The sequence below is a fragment of the Phycodurus eques genome, chromosome 15, assembly GCF_024500275.1.
Source record: "Phycodurus eques isolate BA_2022a chromosome 15, UOR_Pequ_1.1, whole genome shotgun sequence".
In the NCBI taxonomy this organism is placed as follows: Eukaryota; Metazoa; Chordata; class Actinopteri; order Syngnathiformes; family Syngnathidae; genus Phycodurus; species Phycodurus eques.
The window spans coordinates 9,784,145-9,803,799 of record NC_084539.1 but is presented as its reverse complement, the minus strand read 5'-3'; the positions used below and the strand labels follow the sequence as shown (position 1 = coordinate 9,803,799).

General features: G+C 35.8%; 1 protein-coding gene across 3 annotated transcripts in view; it reads left to right on the top strand.

The window, feature by feature from the left end:
- Window positions 1–19,392, top strand: part of ccbe1 (collagen and calcium binding EGF domains 1) — a 39,256-nt gene extending 19,864 nt beyond the window's left edge. For 2 of the 3 annotated variants that reach the window (XM_061699454.1, XM_061699456.1), the window contains 9 exons: window positions 3,846–3,898; window positions 5,249–5,383; window positions 5,759–5,896; window positions 8,010–8,122; window positions 9,747–9,843; window positions 11,174–11,313; window positions 14,870–14,905; window positions 17,468–17,503; window positions 18,852–19,392. In XM_061699454.1, coding sequence (XP_061555438.1) covers window positions 3,846–3,898; window positions 5,249–5,383; window positions 5,759–5,896; window positions 8,010–8,122; window positions 9,747–9,843; window positions 11,174–11,313; window positions 14,870–14,905; window positions 17,468–17,503; window positions 18,852–19,112 — 1,009 coding nt within the window. In that variant the 3' untranslated portion in view covers window positions 19,113–19,392. The remainder of the gene's footprint in view (window positions 1–3,845; window positions 3,899–5,248; window positions 5,384–5,758; window positions 5,897–8,009; window positions 8,123–9,746; window positions 9,844–11,173; window positions 11,314–14,869; window positions 14,906–17,467; window positions 17,504–18,851) is intronic. The other variant, XM_061699455.1, reaches the window with a different exon arrangement.
- Window positions 19,393–19,655: the final 263 nt, after the last annotated feature.

The window sequence follows — 19,655 nt, the reverse complement described above, 5'->3', positions numbered from 1 at the left end:
TTTATGTGCCAGTGTTAAAGTAAACGTCAGTTCGGAGTGACAAATTAACAGCTTGAAGCGAGCACACTTTGCGCCTTATTTGGAGAACTGTGCCAGCAAGAAAAAAATTCTCATTTTTGTTTCTTCAAAGCAAGGTTATAAAATAGTCTCCCATTTATTGACAACGAGCGAGTGAGAACAGGCACTAAGTAATACTTTATAAAGTGTATTTTAAAAATCTTAAATGTGCTTAAAGTGTGTCCCCCACGATATACGGGGGTTCATTGTCATTTCCTTTTTTATTTTATATTGACTCGTATCTGTTAGTTTTATTTTTGAATCTGATTATTAGATTAGATTGTTAAATCTTATTTCATTTCATTGTATTTGGTATTTTATTTTAATATAATATTTGAATTACCGTACATTTTACGAATATTCGATTTAGCCTAATCTAACATAGTATAATGTAGTCTAACTAATCTACTGCCTGGTAGTCTAGTCGTCTTCAGTGTATGGTAGTCTAGTCCAGTCTAGTCTAGTATATTCTAAATTATCTAGTGTAGTCTAGACCACTTCAGTCTAGGGTAATCTAGTCCATTCTAGTGCACTCTATTCTATTCTAAAATAGTGTAGTCTAGTTTGGGGATTTAACCTGGGTCCTCAGTACTGTGAGGCAGACGCTCTAACTAGTCATCCACTGTGCCACCCCAAACAAGTCTATCCACCCATCCATTTTCTGAACCGCTTCTCCTCACTAGGGTCGCGGGCGTGCTGGAGCCTATCCCAGCTGTCATCGGGAAGGAGGCGGGGTACACCCTGAACTGGTTGCCAGCCAATCGCAGGGCACATACAAACAAACAACCATTCACACTCACAGTCACACCTACGGGCAATTTAGAGTCTCCAATTAATGCATGTTTTTGGGATGTGGGAGGAAACCGGAGTGCCCGGAGAAAACCCACGCAGGCACAGGGAGAACATGCAAACTCCACACAGGCACGGCCGGGGATTGAACCCGGGTCCTCAGAACTGTGAGGCTGACACTCTAACCAGTCGGCCACCGTGCCGCCCAATCCCGTCGAGTGTAGTGTATTAAAGTCTAATGTAGTCTAGTGTAAACTAGCATTGTATCTTAGTTTAATATGGTCTATTGTAGTCAATCATAGTCAAGTCTAGTGGATTCTAGTCTCTAGTCTAGTGTAAAAAAGTGTACTGGAGTCTAGCATAGTTTAGTAGGCTGTGTATTTTAGTCTAAAGTAGCCTAGTCTATTGTAAGATAGTCTATTGTAGACTAGCGTAGTCTAGTCGAGTGTAGTGTAGCCTTGTCTAAATTTGTGTATTTTAGTCTTGACCAGTACATTCTAATGTAGTTTAATAATCTTTAATCCAGTAGAGTCTAATCTACTCTAATATAGTCTAGGGTATTGTAGCCTTGTTTAGTTTAGTCCAGTCTAACCTAGTCGAGCCTAGTGCAGTCTAGTCCAGTCGAGTTTAGTTTCTTCTATTGCAGTCTCATTTTCTCTTATATAGTGTAGCCTAGTCCAAGTACAAGCCTAGTGTAGTCTAGTTTAATAGAATGTAGTCTGGGCCGGTCGAGAATATTATAGCATAGTCTAATCCATAATGTGGTCTAGATGAATGTAGTCTAGTGTACCCTAGTCTAATGTAGTCTAGTGTAGCATAGTCTAGTACAACAATCTAATGTAATCTAGTCTAGTGTGGTCTACTAGTCGATCTATTTCAGTCTAGTCTAGTGTAATACAGTCTGCTAATACAGTCTGCCCTAGTCTAGCATAGTCCATTCTCGTGTAGTCTAAACAAGTCAATTGTGGTCTAGTCTAGTCCAGTCTCATGTTAGTCAAGTGTAGTAGAGTCTAATTTAGTCTATGGTAGTTAAGTGTAGTATTGTCTGTTCTTGTGTCGTATAGTCTATTCGAGTCGAGTGTAGTCTAGTAGTCTAATGTCTGCCGTTGCATTACAGTATATTCTAGTCTAGACAAGGCTAGATTGGGAAAGCATCCATGAGCATGTAAAGATAGGTAGTCAACTGTTACTGGCACCGCGTTGGTCGGATTTTCCATTTGCCTCTTGAGCACCCCTATGTGGTGTATCACTCGTCTGCAGCGAAGGTCAGGACTAACATAATCAAATGCGATGGTCACGCTTTAACGTTCATGCGACCCCAGTGTGCTGAGAGAAGTCGTCACGGTGTCTGGCGAATATTCCATATGAGTGAGCGAGTATTATTTGCATTCTGTTCCAGTGAGAATGTCTCATGGCGCAGAGTTTAAGAAAACATACATTAAAAGTACATAATCGAGCAAAAATAATGCCTTCAAGCCAACATTGTGGTTTACCCTCATGTGGATAATTTACAGTTTTTCATCATCTCTTTCCTGAAAAGAAAACTTTTTTTTAAGGATAACCATCAGTAATTCCGAAACATTTGTCATCTGCAAATTCATCAATGAGTGTACAACTACGATGAATAACTAATTGTTATGATTAACCTTCTAAATTTTTACTAAAAAAGTATTCCCTTTAATAAAACTTTAGATCATTTCTTTGAGAGACATGTGGGACATAAAGTAAATAAGATGACAACTTTTCATTGACAATATTGCATGCAATTCAAAAGATTTTCTTAATTAAAAAAAGGTTACATTTTTGTCGTTTTTTTTGTGTTTTATTGATAAAAAGTGGTGATTTTCAATGAAATATGCATACTGGATATAGGTTGTTGATTTGATGGGGATTTGTTATACTTTACATTTATAAATTTAAAATTTTTATTTATTGAATATAGGATTTTTGCTTTTGTTTTTGTTAAAAAAAATATAGGAGTTTTACTTTTAAAATATTTTGAGTTACAATATAGTATTTATATTTTTGTATGTTTTATTTATACACTATATGATTTATATTTTTACATTTTAATCAAAGACAATGAAAGTTAGTTTTATTCATAAAATATTTTATGAAATTTTATTTTGGATTTATCGTTTTGTATATTAAGTTTGGATCTATATTTTATTACATTTTATTTATTACAGGTAGGAGTTTGTATTTATACATGTGTATTTGTTTTGTTTATGAAACAGGATTTATACTTTTTTTTTTTATTCATAAAAATAAAATCTTTCAGGTGGGGTTTTCTTTTGATTTGTAACAAAAGCTAAGAATTTCTGAAGTGTTTTTTTTTCCTTTTTTTTATGGCGTGACATCACATCCAAGTTGGCCCGACACAAAGTAGCAAACAAATGAGTCCCACCAGTTAAACTCTTAAAGTACAATCCTTCTTGATACATTTGAATACTTTTATTTAGTACTACTGTGTACCATTTTGCGTTTATATTTTCATCAAATTGGGCCGTGAGGGTCGCTCAGTATGTGCTGAAATTTTGTTTGTTTTACCTGATATCACGAATAGCTCACTAAGTGAATAAATGAATGACATCAATCTTATTTGAGCGCTGCCAAGCCCAAAAGAAAGGCAGTACCCCCGATAGCGGAACAAAAGCTGCAAGAATTACAGGGTCATCTTCTCTGAGTGAATGTGTTGTATTACTGCTCTGACTTCATTGGGTAATTCAATTTTTTTAGTGTGTATCATTTCCTGTTTGAACGCAACACCTGGAAGCACTTTTTGGCGAGCGTGAGCAGGCGACGAATAATAATCACAATGCTTTGGATCAGAACGGAGGGCTGTGAGAGAATGAGTCCAAGTCAGCGGGAAACTCGTGTGTCTGACCTAGGGACAGCCACGCGCGTTTGTGTTTTATTAATATGACATGTCAGGCATAATGCGGTTTCAATAGACATATTATACCCAAATTGACTTGCTTCCGTTTGGTATTTTTCAGAAAGCAGTGCTGCCGGGGCTTCAAGTTCGTGCTGGGCCAGTGCATTCCTGAAGGTAGGCACGTCTTACCGAATAGTTTTGGCATGGTTAATCAGTTCATCAGTTATTACGAATTTTGTCAAATATGCTTACAGTCATATCAAAAAGCTCACGTGCAGTAGTTGGCAGTAACACATTAAAGCATTGCAGACAGATTTTACAACCAGCTTGGACACAATTAACTTTGCGCCATTTATTTGTAATGCAATGCTGATTCTTGTACAAATCTCAAAGCACTAAAACAAGCTACACAATAAAAGTTTTTTTGTTAGAAATGTTAAACCGAATTGCGAAAAAATTAATAATTATTGTAATACGGCATACTGCAACATCACACTGCACCCATCAATTGAGTGGGGGTCCCCAAGATGGAGAAGTTAACCTCGTTTATATGTCTGCGGACACAATTCATTTTGCCCCAAAGTATTGTTTTTAAAAAAAATAATTTTCATTTGTGATTTTTACGTTTATACAAACGAAAATATGCTAAAAACAAGAGATAGCAATGAAAATACTTTTGAATGTATGTTAACCATCAAAGAACATTTTAAACTACTGAAAGAACTAAAACTAACTGTAAGAAACATGAGAGCAACTGCTTAAAGTAGCTAGCTAAAAAATAAAGTCTACTAAATTGAGTAAGCAAAGGTTTGTGTTTTGAAAGTTTGTAATTATTGCAATACAGTGAAAACCTGCATATTTGTGGTTTGGCAGTAGCAAATTCACATTTTCGCAGATTTTATTTGCTGTTATTGGGCAAAAGCAATAAAAGTATTGCTTTGCTGCCATCTTGTTGCATCTTGGTGCCATGGAACTACGTTGAAGTTGAGGAGTTTCTTTTAGAAAAAAAGTAATGTTTTTCCTGCCATCTTGTGGCATAAATAGGGAAAATTAGAATTCATCCATTACTTGCGGATTTTCACTATTGGTGGCGGGGCTTGGAAAAAAAGGCTTCTCTGCTTCATCTTCTCACTCTTAAATCCATTCTGCAACTCTTCCAGTTGACCTCAGTGCTGCCCGGCACAACGCGGTACAACACTGACGGCGAGCAACTCTAAATTCGGACTTGCCTATACTGTATACGTTAAAAATCAGGGGACATAGCGGGAGTTGATTTTACATTTTATATTTAAATTTTTATATACATTTGATATAAATTATCTAATTTATATTTAATCTTTGTAGCGATTTTGTTGAGTAAATTGCATAAATGACACTATATTGCAGCAATCAGCATTAGGCGCAATTCCTTTTTGGCTCGACGAGTTTGTTGCCTGTGGCTTGCAATGTACGCTCGATGACAAATGGAGTGACTACCAAATTGACATCCCTAACTTGTCTTTTTTTTATCCTTTTGTTCTAAAGACTACGATGTGTGCGCCGGTGCCCCCTGCGAGCAACAGTGCAGCGATCACTTTGGCCGCGTGGTGTGCACCTGTTACCCCGGGTACCGCTACCACCGCGAGCGCCACAGGAACCGCGAAAAGCCCTACTGCCTGGGTGAGTCTTTCCAATTAGCTAGCGTATGATGTTATCGTCAGCCAATCACATGACAGGACGGGAAGATTGTATGTATAGTCTTAAGCGACTGCTGTATTTCATTATTTTTCATCTCTGCTTTTATTATGTTTGAAATGTTCACACGAACCTTAATGAAAAATGTTTGATACCAGTTTGTTTGACATTAAAAATTATGAAATCATGCTATATTGTGGAAATTATTTTTTTTTTGCTATACACTGCAGGAATTTCTCTTTAGTTCAATTCCTCCTGTTGGTTTTCAGTGTTATAGTCCTGTGCGTCCATCACAGGGTCGTAAGAATATAAGCCATACCACATATGATTGTACAGTTTAATTTAGTGTGTTTCGTCCAGACATCGACGAGTGTCGCGACACGAACGTGACGTCGTGCTCCCAACTCTGCGTCAACACGGTGGGGAGCTTCCGCTGCGAATGCGATCCGGGCTACTTCCTGGAGGAAGACGGGCGAACGTGCACTAAAGAAGAGAGAGGTCAGTGGCTTGTTGCTAGGCAGAGTTTGTGGGGCGCAAAACTATTTTCTGTGTTTGCAGTGTTTAAAAGTAGCTGACATCGCAAGCCATATAAAACGCTCAAAATCTGATTCGAACATTGTTTTATTTTTAAATTCAAGTTCTCTCTTTTTTTAGTGTCTTCTTTTGTTGCAAGGCATAGGTCAGGGGCTCAATTTGTAACTGCCCCACAGGCCAATTAAGTCATTGGCGTATGCAAGCCGCACCCATGAGGCTGTATGCATTGCTATCTAGCGGCTAAAATGAGGATCATGTTGGTCAAGTTGTTTTGTCTTTGAATCAATTGAATTGAAAAGGGCTAAAAACCGTTTCATTTGCTGCGTGTGTTAATGCAACGTGAATTTGAGCGTTGAGAAACAAACTTTCATCTAATAAAATTAAAATGCTTGCCAACTGATCACGGGGCTCAATCATAACTGCCCCTGTAAGCCCAAGATAAAACGCTCATATTTGAGCCACATCCACCAGGCTGTTTGAATGACTAAGGGCCCCGTATTAGTGATGGTATGTGGTTTAGGTTAATGTTCAGACATAATGAATTATTGGCTTTAATATTTTATCTTATAAAAACAAGACGAGCAAAATGTGTTGCTGGGCAGTGTGGGCCTGAATGGTAACTGCCCTGTAGGCCGACTAAGAAGTTGTCATATGGCAGCTATGACCACTCGACTGTTCGAATAGCAAACTAGGGACTGATGAAAGGAGTTTTCGACTTTTTATGAGAATGTTGTCACTACACTGTATTAAATGTAAAAGATATGAGACAGAAATAAAATAATTTGCTCTGTGTGTGTTAATGGAGTAAAAAAAACCAAAAAAAAACAGGCTTTCATTCGTATTAGAAATTAATATTAAATGTCGCTAATTAAAAAAAATTATTAAAATTGTTTTTCTTTTACATCGCTTGCCTCACGTATGTGTTGCTAGGCAGAGTTCGTAGGGCTCAATCATTACTGCCTCGCGGGCCAAGGAAAAGAAATTCCTGCCATGTCCACTAGGCTGTACTATGCACACTATGAGGTGGTATAAGAATCGGGATATGTTAACTGCCGCTCTGTATTAAATATAAACTACGTTTAGGAAAGAAAGAAAAACAGCAGCAAGCTCTGCGGGATCTGGCAGGGCACTGCCCTGCCCCTAATGCAGACTTTGCGACTCTGCATATATTTGTATGTGTGTGTGCGCGCGTGTGTGTGTTTGTGTGTGTCCACCTGGGAGTCATTACATATGGCATGTCAGAACAGTTTTTCCTCCCAAGCGTGAACTTTGAACCCTTCTACTTCTGGGTCATTCTCTGGTTTGCCTTGATGCTCTTGAGGAAAACATCACAAAGGACCCGGAAGATTAAAAAATAATAATAATAAAGACGTTCACACCCGTTCTGTCGCCAATGAGGTGGTCCTTCCTCCCAAGTGTGTCTCCTCGGTTTAGCAAAAGCAGCGTGGTCCCGACACTGTCAATCTGCCATTTAATATATGTGCGGGGAAACAAAAGCAACCTCTGTACGCTCACCTTTTTCACGATTGTTACTCTGATTATCCAACCAGAGGAGTAAATGGTAAATGTAAAATGTAATGTAAAAAAGGAAACGCTCAAAGGAGCGACGCATGAATGGTGGCTGGCTCGCGAGGTGTGATGTCACATGTCCAAACATGTCGGCAACATGGCGCTCTGCGACTGTCTGCTTCCATACTTGTCAATTAAATGCTAATCGTACTCATTGCATTCTGAATGTGCGTCACCAATGCTGAGGTGTGCGTTTCAATTTGTTTTGATTTTACAGTATGCTCACTCTTGGTCAGTGATTCTCAAACTGTTACGAAAGTTCCCTTTAGTTAAATGTGAAGAATTACTGAATTAAATCTGTAAACTTTGCATAATGTTACAGTAGCTTCATTTTTATTTTAATCCTGTACACTACATTTCTTAATACATTTCAGTTGCATTTAAGTGCTATTAGCATAACAAATTTGAAGATTCCGTCCGGTCTACTCCCTCTTATTGACAAATATTCTCGTCATCTTAGAATTCTTTACAAATAAATACAAATTCAAATAAGTGCTGTCTTTAACAGCGCTGCACAATGTCTTGGAGACATCTGATAACGTGATGAACACGGGGACCTGCTCGGCCACGTGCGATGACTTCCAGCAGATCAAGACCACTGTGCTGCAGCTCAAACAGAAGGTGAGCACCGCAAAGTGCAACAATTTAGAAAGACATCCAAATCTTATACTAAATGTTATACAGTGAACCCCCGTTATCACGATTCATCGTCCGCGTCCCCTGCTTTGTTTTTAAGCATTTAAGCTATTTTCTGTGCGGTTTTTTAAAACATTTTTAAGGAGACCAGGGACACTTGTAACACTTGAAATGGCTCCAATCGGGAACAAGTTACATTAAATTCACCCTGCACATGCTTATAGTTTAGTCCTTTACATGTGAAAAAGTATTGCCAGACAAAGCAACAATTTGTGAAGGAAAACGTCATTTTGAGGTAGCAAAGTACGTTTTAAATCGATTTTGATTCAACAACAAGTGGCCACATTTGAGGAATGTGAGCTTGCATCTTCACAAGCAACAGATCGTCCAGGTCCATTTATGGCGTTTCACGTTATATGTTAAGAATGAAGCTAGCGGACTTTAGTTATTATATGGTTTGATTGAATACTAATAGTGGAGTTTAAGTATGCAATTTGTAATTTCTTTTGTTGTATGTGTCAGTTTTACAGTAAATTTCCACTGGGAGTGAGAAATAAACAACCTGAAGCAAGCACACGATAAAAGGGGATTCACTGTATTGTACGCCCACAAGCTTACATTTACTGTACGACTTCACTGTGGAAATCTGCTGAAACCTTTATTTTTCCACACAGTCATACCTGACAGCAGGAGTCACACGTTAACAGCCCCCTGTGGGTGCATTGCACTACTTTATTTCCTCCTTTATTAAAAAAAACAAAAAGAGAAAGGCCTTGACACATTTCACTTTACTTGATGTCTTGTTCCAAGTGTGAATTGGGCAGCAAATTAACACGGGAAAACGGCGGGCTCGCATTGCCCTCCAGTATTCCATCTGCCACTGCAGGCACTCTGGGTCACATGATTAATTGCTTCCAGTCATGTGGTCCAACGGCTCGATGCATACTGGACATAATATTAATGGTGTACTTAATACTCAAAACAATAATGCTAAGCTATGATTGACTTTGTCTGAGCGGTATTGATTTAACATATTCTCTGATGGTTGTCGATTTAAAAAAATAAAAAAGGTGGGGGCACCGACCATTTATGTTTCTTACCTCTTGGTTCTGATTTGTTTAAAAGCAAAATTAAATATAGAATTATTTGGGGGTTGCCAGAAAACCATAGGTGATGTACAGCAGCAAAATAAATAAAACTAAAGAAAAAAGAGGAAAAGGTAAGGGGAAAAAATATTTGAGATTGGATAATTTTTTTGTTTTTGGGATTTGTTCACAAATATTTTGTACTACTGTATTGAAAATTCACACCTTTCCACAAAGGTTTTGAAAATGTTCTCACAATGTTTGATGAGTTACATATACATTGAGCTAAATAAGTAACAACCCCATTGGCCAACAAAATGGTTATTTCCAACTTCTCCACTTGATATTGCAACTACACTTGAATTGCACTTTCACCCAGGCTTTGCTAAATCCAAAACATGCCAGATCATCTGCAAAAATGCATTTAAAATTTTGTTGTTGTTGTTGTTGTAAAAGCCTGATCATTTGACTGCAAAATGTCTCAATATTAAATCATTTGTAGTTATTTTTTTTCTTCTTTCAAGTTGCTGTCAAGCAGTGCTGACGTTCCAGAGCAGAGGACCAACGACAAAATCTCAGCTGCCTTTTTAACAGGACCCCCGGGCCTGCCTGGCCCACCAGGTAACCACACAGCGTATTGGACTTGAGTCTCAGTTATTGGATTCCTAGAAACCGGTACGCAATATACTTTAAACAGAGATCTATTCACACAGCCCAAACGATAACGGGGCATAATGAAATATTCAAATCATGGTTTACACACACAAGTCCAATTTTGACTGACATTTAAAAAAATTACTTTTCTAAAAAATAATCACTGTCCAATGAAAAACATTACCTTTATTTTATTTTTTTACTGATATGAAAGAATAGTCAAAAATGAAAATAACTAAATGGGCATATTTATTATGAATTTGAAATAAATTTAATAAATTATTCATTGAAAATTAAAACATCATTAAAGCATAAACATTGCATTTTTCATAATTTATATATAAAATGATGTTTTATTATTATATGATAAATATTTCATAATGCCATGTTTTTTGTGTTTGACAACACTGTGTCTGAATAAATACGTGGTTTAAAAAGCTATTTTATTAACTTTATGTAGCTAAATAGGACAACCAAAGTCTACATTTAGGATTTTTTTTTTCAGTGTCATTCATTTCAAATGACCCTAATTATTGATAAAGATTACATTTCCCATACATTTTAAATAATGAGCAATTAAATTACAATGCCTTTTTTTTCCAAATAAGATTTCTACAAATAAACAAGTGTTTAGCACTTTGCCAGGATACATTTTATTTCATTAACTTGATTGTAGCTTTTATGTTGCTAAATAGGAGAACCAAAATAATTTTTAAAATTATTTATTCCAAATAGCATTATGAATTGATTAAAAATGCAAATTTGTAAAATAAAATATGTTGTGTTTTTTTTAAAGAAACTATTTATAAAAATAAAAGTCACAATAATACAATGTTGAATTTTAACTTTATTTTATTTTTCCCTTTTTTTGTGTCTCGCTAAACAGATGTATTGATAAATATATATTGATAAATTAGGTAGGTTTGGCAGTGTGTTTGATAAAGCTCTTGCATTGGATCTCATTTGATTATCCAGATGTTAAAAAAAAAACAAAGAAACAAACATTGTGCAGATGCCGCTAATGTTGTTGCACAACATTCCCTTAGAAATGTTTTTGATTTGTTTAAAAAAAAAAAAAAAAAAAAAAGCTTTTCCATGTGAAGGAGACGTAATGAATAGCGTGACTATTGCATATTGTCATATTGTGGATTGTATTTCATCCTCTGCGGGAAACAACTTGTTCCACAGTCCCTCCAAAGAAGTCTTCAACTTCTATGCAGCTAAAGTGAGGAAACAGGAATTCAAATCAACTTTCATTAACACGTCTATTTTTTTTTTTTATTTTGTTGTTTTTTAGGCGAATCTGGACCAGAAGGACAGCCGGGTCTTGTAGGACAGTCGGGGCCCCTGGGCCGTCCTGGACCAAGGGGTCTGATGGGTCCCATGGGGCCCACGCCAGACTTGACCCACATCAAACGAGGCCCTCGCGGACCTGTGGTCAGTTGATAGTGTTCAGCACTTTATTCTTGTAAAATTCTGACAATAGTCCGGTGAACTTTTTTTTTCTCAATTGCCGTAACGTTACAACTTTACACATAATACTGACTGTTCTCATAACACTACAATAAAAAATGTAAAAAAATCATGTTATTCAAAGAATTATTTCATAATTCCATGATATTCCCATGACATTTGGACTTTGGAAAACTACAACTTAATTTTCATAACATTGCAAGTTTTCACTAGGAATACTGCTACCCTCGTAACATAATTTTTAATCTTGAATATAAAATTCATCATAAAATGCAAACAAACATTATGACCTTTTACTTCTCACACTATTCTCGTAGACATATTATTTTTTTTTTTAGATTCCAGTCATTTAATTTTCTGAAAACTACTCCCGTAAATATACCAAACTCTCAGAACATGAGTTTCCTCGTGAAAATACGACTGGATTCTCCTTTCGCTTTTTGACTCATAATACCTGACTCTTCTATTAACGTTATATTTTAATTGTAATTATAAAAACGTTTTCATGAAATGTTTTGAAATTTCTCATACTTCAAAATTCTCAAGACATTCTGACTTTTTCCTATACGACTTGGTTCTTGTAACTAACTTTTTTACTCAGACTACTTACATTTTTGTTGTAAATACACTGCTTTTTTCTTTAAATTATATGATAAACAAAATAAATACAATTCTGATTTCATTCTTTCAAAATGATTACTTTTCTTGAAAACTACATATTTTTCTATGTATGTACAGGGCTATGGCCTGACTAAACAAAGCTCCTCCCCTCACTTCAACATACAGTTGATATAAAAAGTCTAAACACCCCTGTTCAAATGCCGGGTTTCTGTGACATAAGTAAATGACACCAAGATAAATTATGTCAAAACCTTTTACACCAGTAGTGTGACCTATAAGCTGTACAACTGGCTGTGTTCAGAATTAACCAATCCCATTCATAAATAGGATTCAGCACACACCTGCCACCATTAAACTCTGATAACCCCAAATAAAGTTAATCTGTTCGAGTAGGCTTTTCCTGACATTTTTGTAGTCACATCTTGTAGCACAAGCCCTGTTCCTCAGAGATAGTCCACAGGGTCAGAACAGGGGTGTGTAGATTTTTTTTTTTTATATCCACTGTAGATCTTGACACCAAGATGCCCAAAAATGGTGCCAAACCAATCAGACTGGGCATTTGGCCTGATCACAAAAACAGCCAATAGGTGAGGTTTCAGAGACAAATGCAAAAGAAGAAAAGAAAAAATCAGCAAATATGTGTTGGAACATTATACTTCATATTACTACATTTTAGCTTTTTATCTCCTAAAAATTCAACTTTAGCTCGTAAAGTTATGTTCCAATTCTTGTCCAATGTAATGTTTCTCCTAATAAAAATTAGCCTTCAAATGAAACATTTACCTGTAACAATGCAACGTGATTCTCGTCACATCACGCCTTTTAACATGCAGTAGTAATATTACATTTTATTTTTTAAACTTTTTTCATAGAATGATTTCACATGATGACTTTTTTCTCCAAATACCACAAGTTCATTTCACACTTAAACAGATGATCCCTCCAGTGCAACTTTGCGTAACGCATTTCAGTATGAGATCACATGCAAAAACGTGAAGTTGATTTGTGATTATTAATAGAATCATCAAGGTCCGATACATTTAAAATAAGCCTGAAATGTCGAAATGTTCCCCCTTATGAGGCAAGAACAATAAAAGGTTCATCCATTGACAAACGGTTTTCTTTGGCTCGGTCTCGTTGTTTGCCCCGAGCGTCATCCTTTCATGTTGATTAGTGGGACCGGGACGTGGACCAAGAATGTGCAGGATGCGGTCGTGCATTACCGTCTTGATGAATGACTCTATCAACACCTGCAATCAGACGAGCTAGCGGCGTTAACTGGGCCAAAAGCTCACAAAGCCCTCGAGTGAGCATTTGGAGCTTTTCAATTACTTAACGTCTGTCTTCTAAAACCTCTTCATCTTCATCAGAGGTGTGTCGATGATGTGGGTTGCAATACTGATGCTACTCCATGCGCACTTATGACGGTTAGCTAACAATGTCGTCTATGTTAAGAAGGCTTGAAGACTTTATTCTCATTTCATGAAGGCATTTTTTTTTCAATACCGCGATTTAACAACAACGTTCCACAGGGCTAATTTCCCTTTTTCCATGGAACTGCAACTCTAAAAATTCTGACGCTTTGCATCGTAAAAGTGACTTCATTGAATATTTTTCTAACAATCAATTGTAAAATTCTAATTTTTATTCTTCTCTAAAAGACAGTTTTTCTTGGAAAATGGACATTTCATTCTCGTAAAAGTGACACTTTTTTTCTTGTAATATAATTCTATTCTTCAATTCTACTAACATTGCAAGAGCTTTCTTAAAAATGTACAGTTTCTTTTAAAATGCTGATTTCTTGTAAACTTACGACTTAGTAATAATATCCCAACTTATCCATTTCAATACCATGGCTTTTTTTTTTTTTTTTTTTTTTTAACAAAAGCTTTTTCCCCATGAAAGGGAGCTTTGGCTTATAAAATGAACACTTATTAATGCTACTTATCAAGACTTCTATTTTTGTACTGTACAGGATTTAAACTGCATTTGCTTTTCTGCAAAGATGAGTTAGCGAAGGGTTTTCAAAGAAAAGAAACAGTTAAAATTCTGTCAAATCAGCTTGTCAAAAACATGATTGTTGAACAAATTACTTTTTTAAAATTACCTTCAGATGCCATAAAACAGTAGTATACAAAAACTTAAATACTCTATTTAATAAAAATATGATTTTTATCCTCAAATTGCAGCTGTTTTTTTTTTGGCAATAATATGAAATAGGTGTTACTTTTTCCACATGAAAAGTTGATTGTCATTACAAATAGCACTTTTCTTTACAACTTTATCCTCGAAAAAATATTCTTGTAAAGCAACGATGAGTCTTGTAACATTCTGACTGTTCGTCCTAAATGTATGAGAATTATTGTAATGTTGTGACTTTGTCCTCGTAATACAACGGTTATTATTGCACCTCTTTTGGTGCAGACCATGGGTCTCAGTTTGATTTGGATCATGACGAAATGTTTGTGTTTATCTGTACTTGAGATTTCAACATTATTTTATTTAAAGGTGGCTGTTTTGGATATTTTTGTTCACAGATTACAAGTCAGTTTTATTTGGATTATGTTCAAATTCGGTGTGTATGTAACCCTACTTAAGATCTCAATATGTCTTGATTCAACTTTGACAACTTTATGACATTTTTTGACCTATAAATTCAAAGTGATTTACATTTGTTAGTTAAATTTTAGATGACCTGAAATAAGCTTGAGCAAATTCCACAACATGGACAATATTAAGGATCAGAAATCTATGTATCATTGCGACTTGAATTGGAGACTTTCTGAAGTTCCGTTCGGATGGAAACACCGACAGCCATTAACCTAGCGTATCATCTTTGATAAACACAATTAAAACACACGTGCTTGAACAAATATGAGCTGTTGACTTTATTCAACAGGGCCCTCCGGGAGCACCGGGAAAAGATGGACACAAGGTGAGATTACTTTGGGAAACGAGAGTTCAAGTGCAGTTAACGTAGCAGAGGTCCAGCGTCGGCAACACGGCGATGATTGTTCACAGTCCAAGTTGCTAAATGGGATTTTAGAGGTTTGACTGATTGTTCATGATGTCTGCAATCCTCTCAAGTGCAAACACGTTTCCTGCCCCATGAAAATCAAAAGTGAGTCCTTAGGGGGTTAACAGTTTTGAGGGTTCAAGTGACCACTACCTTTTTCCCCATCGGTGTTAAGAAAACCGTGCGGACCACTTGGCAGACGTCTGGAATATGTCAGGTTTTTTTTTCTCTTCTCAGAAAGGGTTTGTCAGGGAACTGGAATAGTTTGCTTCTTTTCGCCTCAACAGGAAGCCAAAAGAGGCTTCAGGATGTTTCAAACTTTAGATCAAAATGTCTTTTTGCGTTTTCTGGTTTCTGTCTCGCTTCTGATTTTTCTCAGACACAAAATACAGGCTGGCTTACATTGCACTCCCCTTTAGTGCCAGGATACCTTTTCTTTTTTTTTTTTAATTAGTAGCAATTAGTCTTTTTTCTCGTAATACTCTGAAAATTCCCAAAAGGGGACACCTTTTTACCTACAAAAAGACAACTTTGTCCTGTAAAATTATCATTCTCATAAATGTACAAAAGTAAATATATTCCCATAACGTTAAAATGTTTTTTCTCGTAGTACTAAGACTATTCTCGTAAAAATAAACATTATTTCATGCATTTTTAAGGCAGCCATGATGCATATTAGAATTGTACAATAACTATTCTTGTAACACTAGGTTTTTTACTCTCGTGAAAATATGACTTTAATCATATAAAATGTCTTTTTTTTCCCCATAATATCGTGATTATTCTTGTAACACGACTTGTAAAATTCCCATTTTATTCTCGTAATGTACAAATGTTTTCTCATTACATTATGACTTTTTCTCTCCCGTAGTATTAAAACAATTGTCGTAAAATGATCATACATTTTTTTTGTTCACTTTCCACTGCCATTGTGCATATTGTAGTTGTAATACTTTAAAGCCATCATCATAAAACTACAATTTTCAAAAAATGGAATCTCTTCAAATGCAATTGTTTCCTAATACTATGACTGTTCTTGTAACGTGACATCCTTTTTCCCGTAAAATTCCCATCTTGTCCTCGTAATTGTTCAAATTTATTCCCATAACCTTGCAACTTTTTTTCCTCATAAAATTTGGACAACCGTACAATTTTCAAATTGCATTTTATTTGTTAATTTAAGTCAGAATTGAACTAGTAGAACTCGTCTCATGACACTACAATTTTTACTCTACTGTCTTTTTTTCTCGTAATACTATAAAGTGCTATTTATTGGAACATTAGAGTTTTTTGTGTGAAAAGACTAACAACAATTTTTTACTCAAATTTACGATGATATTCTTGTCAAATTTCAACATTTTCATCATTCTCTATTCATGACTTTTTTCCCATGAAAAAAGAAAACCTTATTTTCAGAACATTATGCATTTTTTCCTCGTGATACTATGACAGTTCTAATGCCATTACACATATTGCGCTGAAATGAAACTTACAATTAAGAGTTTATTCTCATAAATACGCAGTATGACTAACGATAATGAAAATGTAATGCATAAAAAATGCATATTAACAAAAGAATATGAATACTCTCATCTGAAATTACTTTAGACATCAAATGGGCCCAAAATGAAACTTTTTTTTTTTTTTCCATAGTCGTCACTTTCGGATATTTTTTTTTTTTTTTTGCGCGCGTTGAACAATTTTTTTGGGGACTTCGAACTTGCCAGACCAGGTGTCTTCTACAATGACATCACAGAAGCATCACTGAATTCATTGAAGTTGGATTTGCAGTCATCGGGATGTAGGATTTTGCGAGTGGAAAGCGTCACAGTTTTACTGGGATCGCATTCAAATTTTGTATGTTTGTAACCATACGGTGACAGTCCTCTTAACATGGGACAAAAACTGTATCTTTTTAGTCTTAATCGTCCGATTGCGATACTTTTTGTGGTCAGAATATAGGTCACAATTTTTAATTGTTTCATGTTCAAATTTGGCAGGTTTGTATCAGTACTTGAGATCACAACATGTGCCAAAAATGGAGTCTCTTCATTGAGTTTTGATAAAGTTGTGCAATCTTTTGGAAGTGTGCCTGTTTAATACCGATTTGCTCGGCTTGGCGGCTTGCTAGTGTGGTCCAATTCAGGTGCCTAAGCTATACACAGAATCCTTCAATTTTCCCGCAACGGGGATGTTTGTGTGGATAGATCGGAGGGTGATGCTAATCTGTCTCTCCGAGTAACAAATCCAAACCATCTGCCAAAACACTCACAGCCCCAGCGTGACCCCCCCCCCCCTGCGAGCCCGCCAAACCACCTCAGCGGTCGGCCGAACGAGCGCTACCGTAGATCAACAGTAATTCCTCACAGTTGTGCTTACACTCGTTAAAGAAAAAAAAAAGAATATAATATTATGAATTCCTCTCGTGCTCTCCTTTACTCAAATTCATTTAAACTAAATATTTGTTTCTTTGCCCTCCAGGGGGAGCGAGGAGCACCCGGGACTGTCGGACCTCCAGTAAGACAATCGCCACCTACATCAACGTCAAACGCTTATGAAGTCTGTCGCTAAAACCAAGCGATGTTATTTCAGGGCAGCTAGCAGACAGACCCAAAAATAAACAGCATTATTGCAGAGCAGAAATAGTAGAACGCATGGAGAAAAAAATAACTACTTTATTTACTTTACTTTATAAACATAAAATTAAAATTGTTCTTGTATTTTATTCATGTAAAAAGGAAAATGTTTTTCTCGTAAAATTTAAATGTAGCTTTCTTAAAAATTGCAGTGTTGTTTTCGTAAAAATCAAAAATACTGTCTTGTGAAGTTAAGTTTGTAATCGTATAGAATTCATTAATTTTCCTCAAATAATAATTGTATTTTTATTTTATAATATATTTTTGTAAAAATAGTGTTTTTGTAAAGAAATACGCTTGTAAAGTTTTGGACAAATATCAGTTCTATTTTTCGAACATTGTTTTTATTCTTCAAAAATGCTAATTTTACTTCCATACAAATGATAATTAAAATGGTAAAATGACAATTTTACCCTCCCAAAAAAATGTATTCCCATGAAATTATAATTTATTCTCATAAAATGGCAATTTTATTCTCATCAATTTACAATTTTGTTCATGTAAAATGACATTTTTATTCACGTACAAAATTATAACTTTATTCCTTTAACTTTTTTTTTTTCACCATTTTATTCTTGTGAGATTAAAACCCTGTCCTTGTAATAATAATTAAAAAAACTTATAAAGTTAAAATTCCATTCCTATACAATGAATATTTCATTGTCATAAAAATGACCTAAAACAAAATATCATTGTCTTCCCATAAAATGAAAGTGTGAAAATTGTATTCACATAAAATTACAATGAATTCTCATAAAGTTACAGTATTATTCTAATAAAATTACTCTATTATTCATGTAAAATTTCATTTTATTAAGGAAAAATTCAAATTTTACTCTCGGGAAAATGACAATTTCATTCTCAGAAAATTCCAAATTGATTCGTAACCCAAACACTATCTTATAAAATTGCGATTCTATTCAGTATTATTTGTAAAAAGTATATTTTTAACATATCCTATTTTAATCAGCCACAATTGACTGGCGACCAATCCAGGGCAAAGCAGGGTGCCGCCCGCCTCTCGTTAAGCACTTTAAAAGCAGGTGCAGTGCAGGACCAAAGTGCTGTACAAAACAACAACCACAGAGAGGGTCACATAAAACACAAAGACGGGTAAATATATCAAATTAAAGACACAAATGGCAGTCATAAAAGAAGCAGCAAAATCAAAAGGATTAAAAATAAATAATATTAGTGTTAGTTAATCCGTTGTTCTTGTCGACTTGAAGGGCCCGCCAGGCTCCTTCGACTTCCTGCTGCTGCTCATGGCCGACATCCGCAACGACATCGCCGACCTCCAGACCAAAATGTACGGCCGAGCGCCCCTCTTCCCGGGGGAGGAGCTCTCCGCGACGCACGGCGGCTGGCGAGACGGCCAGGACGTCGGCTCCGGCGAGGACGACCGAGGGACGCCGCCATTGCCGCCGCCGCCACACTCCCAGAGGACCCGCAAGAGGAAGCGAAGCAGAACCGACCGCAGTGGATTCTAAATAGTCAATGTGAGGTGTAAATATCTTATTATTATTTAACTATTTTTATTAACAGAATGTATCATATGCCTTTTGGATCGCAGATGTTTATTTTTCTATGATATATGCAAGATGATGATTATTTTGTAACATTTTGAACATTCTTCTCAGCACATTAAAATGAAAAACCTACCATAAATCTTCACTTTATCATTATGATTATGATGATGATGATGATGATGATTATTCTTCTTATATCATAGTATTATTTGTAAAAGTCACTAAAAATGGATGTCAAATGTTTGGGCTCCTAAATGTATTTATTTATTTTCATAAATTAATATCTTTAGTCTTGTGAAAAAAACTATAATAATAATAAAATCATCATTCCCGCTTTTCTACGAGAGAGTGCTTTGGCCTGAGCACAAAAACAGGAAATCAGCATTTTTTTTCCCATTAAAAAAAAAAATGGTTTGTTTGTTTTTTTTGGTCATAAAACTAACAGAACTATAGTATTAGTATGGTATTATAGTAACTAACTAACTATATAATATAGTATACAGT